The sequence below is a fragment of the Oncorhynchus masou genome, chromosome 27 (genome assembly GCF_036934945.1).
Source record: "Oncorhynchus masou masou isolate Uvic2021 chromosome 27, UVic_Omas_1.1, whole genome shotgun sequence".
NCBI lineage: Eukaryota > Metazoa > Chordata > Actinopteri > Salmoniformes > Salmonidae > Oncorhynchus > Oncorhynchus masou.
Genome location: NC_088238.1, coordinates 24,011,836 through 24,019,297, shown reverse-complemented (window position 1 = coordinate 24,019,297; position 7,462 = coordinate 24,011,836). Strand labels below are relative to the sequence as shown.

Here is a 7,462-nt window from a genome sequence, read left to right as displayed (position 1 = left end):
CACATATTCCAGTAGGAGTCACTGTTCAGGCAAGAATAGTTGCAATGTGGCTTCACATTTTATTTTTATATACCTATTTTGGTTGATGGCATGATGTTGAAAGAATGATGCTGCTTCAAACATAGCATTTTACTATCAGCATTGAAACAAGGTAAATATATAATCAATAATCAATATATAATAATTTATAATCAAATATAAATGTCTAATTTCATGGACCTCTATGTGGGCATCCAAGATGGCCACCAATATAATTTCAACCACCCAATATAGCCATAGGAATATGATAAATAAAATAAAAAATGTTTCTACCTGGAATTGTCTACGTAATTTCAACGTATACATAGCTCTGCTGATTATGTTGAAATTAGATTGATGTAACAACCTGATAGTCAGGTTAAGTCAATGTATTTAGGTTGAAGTCTTACCCTAATTTCAATGTTTACAACGCTGGTTGAAATTAGATGAAAACCGCACTGGTTGAATACTTTTTTTTAAATCAAATGTATTTTGCACGTTGATTCCACGTCATCATACGTTGGCAAATTACGATTCAACCAGTGTGTGTTCAGTGGGTAGCGACTGTGTCTGGAGTTTTAGTTAAGTTAAGAGGAACTTTATTGTCCCCAAAATTAAATACCCTACAGTGCTGATTTTTATTGAATCAATGGGAATTAGTTATATTATTACAGGTGCTGACAGACAACGTGGCATTTACCTAGTTTGAGATGGCGCAAACTTCCAGGCCCCGTTTCCCTTCTCTTTCATCCACTTCAGTGCCCACCTGGTCTGCGCAAGTATGTATGTTTGATGTATCTCATTATAACCTAGTTTATCATTGTTGATATATTTTTCAGGACTAAAGGCTATAAAGTTACAAGGAACATGTTCATGGGCCTAAGACAAATATAAGGGACTGTTTGCTTCAGTGCATGTTTCCTCTGAAAAGCCCTGTGTTTTACACATTTACACATCATTTTGCCAATTATCATATTGACCAAACCTCCAGGACCAGGGACAGTGAGTGATTGACAGCAAGGAGAGGTCCACTGGTCTAGGGGAGGATAGTGACGAGAAACTCACACCCACTGAGTGCCAGCCAGGTATAGTGCACCTCACCTGTAATGGGAATATTTAAGATGACAAAGGTTCATATTTAAAGTAGAGGGCTCAACAAAAATGTTAGTATATTTGGAGTTTGTGTTATACATGTGATTTCCAGTGTTCTGTTTGTAACACTTGGGTTGATGGTCACGAGACTAGAGGCTGTATGTTATGGATTAAACTCATAACTGCTGATAAGGTTGACGCCAGACTGGAAGTACAAGGACAGAGGATACACTGATTATTATTATATTGTGTGAAACAATGTGATTCTGTAGCTGCTGACAAAGTCACTGTCTTCTGTTTTGACTTCCTACAAGCCTATCGGACTGGTGTTTACAGAACATTTGTACGCTGATTAGGATATAAGGGTGTTCTCAGAGAAGGCCAGTTAGACATTTTCTGTGCTTCTATCCTGGAGGTTTCTCCCTGTTGCAACTTGTAATAAACAAAATATATTTTTGATTGACTATCTGCAACTGCTCTTCTCTTTTGTTCACTTGGAAATATCTTACATCACCCTCCCTCCTTTCAGGCGATCCTGGATCTCAGTGAGAGAGTGAGAGAGGAAGGCCATCCTGTCTGTATCCCCAGGCTGAGCACTCACACACAGAGGGATGATGAGGCTAGGCTGGGTTCGAGGGCTGGCCCCTTTGCTGGCCATGGCTGCTGGAATACTCTACATCACATCCATTAAGCGGGAGGTTCATTCTCATGGGGAGAGACTGCAGGGGGCCCATCAGAATGAATCGGCCAGGGGCCAGGACATTCTCAAGAGGCTGGAGAAGATGGAGGCTCACATCGAGAAGCTGGGTGAATCTCAGTATCCTTAATTTAACTGTGACTTACCTGGAAGGGAATTGGCAGTAGCTCTGTCCACGTACTGTACCTGGACTGCAGTCTGCCACTGTTCTAGATAGTAGGGGAGGATTTGAGAACATATTAGAATCTAGACTAAACCAACATGTAGAGTTGATCCCAGAAAAATTTATTTCACACTTCACAGTGATAATTGTAGAAGGGAATCTGTTCTCAATTAAATAAAGAGTTTAATAAACAGATAAAGGGTTAGATCAAATCAAACAAATATGGCCCATAATCATTTTAGAATGTTCTTTAATCCTGTATACTGTTGATTGTTGCACAAGACTTGTTACATTTTTCTATCGACGTCTGTGTGCAAAAGTTTTCTGCAATGTTTACTTTTACAGTTATGTCAAGGTAATCCTCCAAGGCAGATCAAGTCTTATTGATCAACTTTGAAAAAGCTAATGCAAACAGTGCAAATAAGTTCATCCTTTGTTTGTACAGTATCAAAAGGAGTGACTCATGTGGCTCAACTAGTCACCTGTATTTCATTGATTTGGCAGCCTTAAACAATCTGAATTATTCAGTAATAACCAATTAATTTTAGTTTGATGAGCAGCTGTCATGTTTGTCCACAGTGAAGTCAATCAACAATGGGATCAGTCTGAAAGAGGGGCAGGCTGTGAAGGCTCCCGAGGTCAAGAAGGAGAGGAAGGTGGTGAAGAAGGTGTACCCTAACTCAGCTCTGTTTACACGCTGGGGTGATGAGCTCTCAGAGGAGGAGCAGAAAGAGGCAGAGGGGCTGTTTCAGATGTATGGATACAACGCCTTCCTGAGTGACAGACTACCCCTGAACAGGGAAATCCCTGATACTCGCGATCCTAAGTAAATCATTTTCCTCATCCCTCCAACACCTCTACACAGCAGATTATGTCTAACTCAAGACTTCTGAATTCTAACCACAGTCTGTTGCATCTGAGGTCATCAGAGGTCAATTCCATCTCCAGCACTTTTAATGCAGTTTGACAAATGACATTGAAATTGACTAACTTTAAGAGTGAAGCAGCAGCTTTGGTGAAGTGAATGAATGATATGAGGTGGACCAAATGTGTTTGTTGTGCCTGTTAGGTGTGCTAAGCACCAGTATCCCCATGACCTGCCCACCATCAGCGTGGTGTTGATCTACTTGGACGAGGCCCTGTCAATCATCAAGAGAGCTGTCCGCAGCATCATAGACAAGACCCCCCAACGCCTGCTTAAAGACATTATACTGGTGGATGACCACAGCTCCAATGGTTTGCCTAATTGGTCTCTTCTCAACTCTTAGAAACATTTCAAGGTATATTTGGTAACATATAGATTGAACGTAGGTGTGGCTTTCAACGTTTGTTGTGCACCACCAATTTGCAAGTGTGTGCTTTCACAGACGATCTAAAGGAGAAGTTGGATGCCTATATCAGCTTCATCCATGAAGAGCGTCCCGGCCTGGTGAAGAGAGTGAGACACTTAGAGCAGCTCGGTCTCACACAGGCCCGCCTCTCAGGGTGGAGGGAAGCTGAAGGAAATGTGGTGGCCATCTTGGACGCCCACATAGAGGTCCATGTGGAATGGTAGTCTAAATGAAATACAGTGCCTTGCGAAAGTATTCGGCCACCTTGAACTTTGCGACCTTTTGCCACATTTCAGGCTTCAAACATAAAGATATAAAACTGTATTTTTTTGTGAAGAATCAACAACAAGTGGGACACAATCATGAAGTGGAACGGCATTTATTGGATATTTCAAACTTTTTTAACAAATCAAAAACTGAAAAATTGGGCGTGCAAAATTATTCAGCCCCCTTAAGTTAGTACTTTGTAGCGCCACCTTTTGCTGCGTTTACAGCTGTAAGTCGGAAGACAAATCTTGTTGGAAGACAAATCTCGGTCCCAGTCTCAGGTCTTTTGCAGACTCCATCAGGTTTTCTTCCAGAATGGTCCTGTACTTGGCTCCATCCATCTTCCCATCAATTTTAACCATCTTCCCTGTCCCTGCTGAAGAAAAGCAGGCCCAAACCATGATGCTGCCACCACCATGTTTGACAGTGGGTATGGTGTGTTCAGGGTGATGGGCTGTGTTGCTTTTACGCCAAACATAACGTTTTGCATTGTTGCCAAAAAGTTCAATTTTGGTTTCATCTGACCAGAGCACCTTCTTCCACATGTTTGGTGTGTCTCCCAGGTGGCTTGTGGCAAACTTTAAACAACACTTTTTATGGATATCTTTAAGAAATGGCTTTCTTCTTGCCACTCTTCCATAAAGGCCAGATTTGTGCAATATACGACTGATTGTTGTCCTATGGACAACCACCTCAGCTGTAGATCTCTGCAGTTCATCCAGAGTGATCATGGGCCTCTTGGCTGCATCTCTGATCAGTCTTCTCCTTGTATGAGCTGAAAGATTAGAGGGACGGCCAGGTCTTGGTAGATTTGCAGTGGTCTGATACTCCTTCCATTTCAATATTATCGCTTGCACAGTGCTCCTTGGGATGTTTAAAGCTTGGGAAATATTTTTGTATCCAAATCCGGCTTTAAACTTCTTCACAACAGTATCTCGGACCTGCCTGGTGTGTTCCTTGTTCTTCATGATGCTCTCTGTGCTTTTAACGGACCTCTGAGACTATCACAGTGCAGGTGCATTTATACGGAGACTTGATTACACACAGGTGGATTGTATTTATCATCATTAGTCATTTAGGTCAACATTGGATCATTCAGAGATCCTCACTGAACGTCTGGAGAGAGTTTGCTGCACTGAAAGTAAAGGGGCTGAATAATTTTGCACGCCCAATTTTTCAGTTTTTGATTTGTTAAAAAAGTTTGAAATATCCAATAAATGTCGTTCCACTTCATGATTGTGTCCCACTTGTTGTTGATTCTTCACAAAAAATACAGTTTTGTATCTTTATGTTTGAAGCCTGAAATGTGGCAAAAGGTCGCAAAGTTCAAGGGGGCCGAATACTTTCGCAAGGCACTGTATCTCAGTGAGACTTTCTGAATCCCCCCCTCAACATGGTGTTTTGACTCTGTGTTTGTGTGAACAGGGCGGAGCCTCTGTTAGCTCGGATAAAGGAGGACCGCACGTTGGTGTTGACACCGGTGTTTGACAAAGTCCATTTCGATGACTTGACAGTCACACGTTATGGGCCTGCTGCAGATGCCTTTGACTGGGCCCTGTGGTGTATGTACGAGCCCTTCAAACCTGAGTGGTATGCCTTGAAAGACGAGTCACAGCCAGGAAAGTAAGTTGGTTGTTATTTCATCATAGGATGATAGTCCAGTTTCACAAATCTGTTTGAATAGACGATAAGGAAAGCACAGCATTGGGAGGAAAATCATACCTAATATTTACACCTGGATTATTATTTTGCGTTATATATTCATTAAATGAATGTCACTTCTCCCAATGTGGAAATGACCATGATTTGTACTGTATGTTTGTCAGGAGCCCCTCCATTATGGGCATACTAGTGGTTGATCGCCTGTTCTTTGGGGAAATTGGTGCTCTGGATGGTGGTATGAAGATCTATGGAGGGGAAAATGTTGAACTGGGTATCCGGGTAAGCCCCTCTGCTACAGTTTCTAAATGAATGTTTGAAATCAAAGCAGACTTGTGTTTGCAGAATTACTTTTTGTTCTTGAGTCATTCAGTTTGAACAAACCAATCTACGCCCAACATCCAGACACTTCAGTCCATATCTATAAACTCTTCCTTCTCTCTTGGTGTTTGGTGTGTCGAGGTGTGGCTATGTGGTGGAAGTGTCGAGGTCATACCTTGTTCTAAAATAGCCCACATCGAGAGGGCCCATAAACCCTATCTCCCTGATCTGAGCATTACAATGAAGAGGAATGCTCTGAGAGTGGCTGAGATCTGGATGGATGACTACAAACATAATGTCAACATTGCCTGGAACATCCCACTGAAGGTACACTCTAAGAAAAAGGGTTCCAAAATATAGAATAACAATCGTCACTGTTATTGCAGCTTGAAAGAAGACTAGACAGTCAGAATTAGCACTTCGTGTGAAAAGTTTACATTATTCAATGCCACAATAAGGATATTGAAGTATGATCTATGTAAATATCTGGAGGGTAAAAAAAGTAGGTGGATAATAGGTGGATTGCTCACATGGCCTGTGTTTCGGATTTAGAAATCGCCCTCTTTCTCACCACAGGATCACGGCATAGACATTGGGGATGTTTCAGAGAGGAAGAAGTTGAGAAAGAGGCTGAACTGCAAACCCTTCCAGTGGTATCTGGATAACGTGTATCCCATGTTAGACCCCCTGGGTGACTTGCTTGGTTATGGAGCTGTGAGTGATGCTGAAACATGTATCATTGTTCTTCGCACAGACACACACACAGTCCACTCTGCTGTTCTATTATATACTATTATTTCAACTACGCGACCAAGACACTACCCACTTTTTATTTGTAAATACATTCATACTTGACATAACACATTCATTATCTATACTGTATGTATATACACTGTACCAGGATGATAATCTGCACTTTTATAACTGTTTAATCTCTGTCCATAAAATCAACAGCTGGTCAATGACCTGAAGACGGATCTCTGTATAGATCAAGGCCCATTTCCAGGAAACACACCTATTTTATATGGATGCCATTATTATGGTCCTCAGGTTTGTACAATCATTGCTTTGTATTTTGTATTTAACTACATGTATAATATGGTTCATCCCATGGCAGACTTGGAATTCAACCCATACCACAATGCAAAGTACTGTCAATACCACAGACTCAGAAAAGCCTAAATATCTATCCTCTCTGTCCAGAACTGTTATTATCGAGCCAGTAGGGAGATCTACATTGGAGGCATTAGGTCTCATAAGTACGACAGTAATCGCTGTCTGGTGGACACTGGCACTCGAACCCCAGGACTGTATGAGTGCAAGGTGGCCCAGCAGAAGGGATTCCACATGCTCTGGGAATTCCAACAGGTGAGTATTACAACACTCTGTAAATAGGAAAATGTATACTAATAAGCATATTGAAACATAGTGAATTTCAAAGGCAACATGCACAAAACCATGGCTAAAAGAATAGTAATTTACATTTGAGTGTTTTTTATTGTGGGATGCTGTACAGTAGAATGTTTGTTGTATTTTACAGGGAAAAGCCATCCAGAACAGACAGACAAAGAGATGTCTGGAGATTGCCCCAGGGGAGGACACCTACTACCAGCTCATCATTCAGGAGTGCAGTGGGCAGCACTGGAACATACAGAATCTGATTAAAGACTTCTGATATACTGAGATAGTTAGGCCTACTGTACCAGAGACAATACAGCGGGACTATAAGAGTTATTATCAACTGGTAATTACCACCTTCCCACTTTGTTATGAACACATCATAATCATCATGCTTTGAAAAGCTGGTGGTCAGCAGTGAGATGACTGTGTAATCTTAGTGAGCTGTTGGTTGTACATAGCTTCATGGGGACATTCCTCACATAATGTGAAATGCTATTGAGCTGTGTTCTCCTT

The 7,462-nt window shown here is 41.5% G+C and overlaps 1 protein-coding gene across 1 annotated transcript; it reads left to right on the top strand.

The window, feature by feature from the left end:
* The first annotated feature begins 1,546 nt into the window (after positions 1-1,546).
* On the top strand, positions 1,547-7,458 carry LOC135515850 (probable polypeptide N-acetylgalactosaminyltransferase 8). Its single transcript, XM_064939637.1, has 11 exons — positions 1,547-1,917; positions 2,550-2,796; positions 3,040-3,206; positions 3,338-3,521; positions 4,994-5,191; positions 5,395-5,509; positions 5,690-5,875; positions 6,125-6,262; positions 6,503-6,598; positions 6,752-6,916; positions 7,089-7,458. Exons 1-11 carry the CDS (start codon positions 1,722-1,724, stop codon positions 7,221-7,223), a joined length of 1,827 nt encoding a protein of 608 aa, XP_064795709.1. The 5' UTR covers positions 1,547-1,721; the 3' UTR covers positions 7,224-7,458.
* Positions 7,459-7,462: the final 4 nt, after the last annotated feature.

What these genes read in the sequence shown, in the direction of transcription:
- LOC135515850 (XM_064939637.1), top strand. Translation starts at nt 1,722, where the DNA reads ATGATGAGGCTAGGCTGGGTTCGAGGGCTGGCCCCTTTGCTGGCCATG. An exon ending in CCTGGAACATCCCACTGAAG is followed by an intron (nt 5,876 to 6,124) that starts GTACACTCTAAG and finishes TTCTCACCACAG; the next exon opens with GATCACGGCATAGACATTGG. An exon ending in ACTTGCTTGGTTATGGAGCT is followed by an intron (nt 6,263 to 6,502) that starts GTGAGTGATGCT and finishes TAAAATCAACAG; the next exon opens with CTGGTCAATGACCTGAAGAC.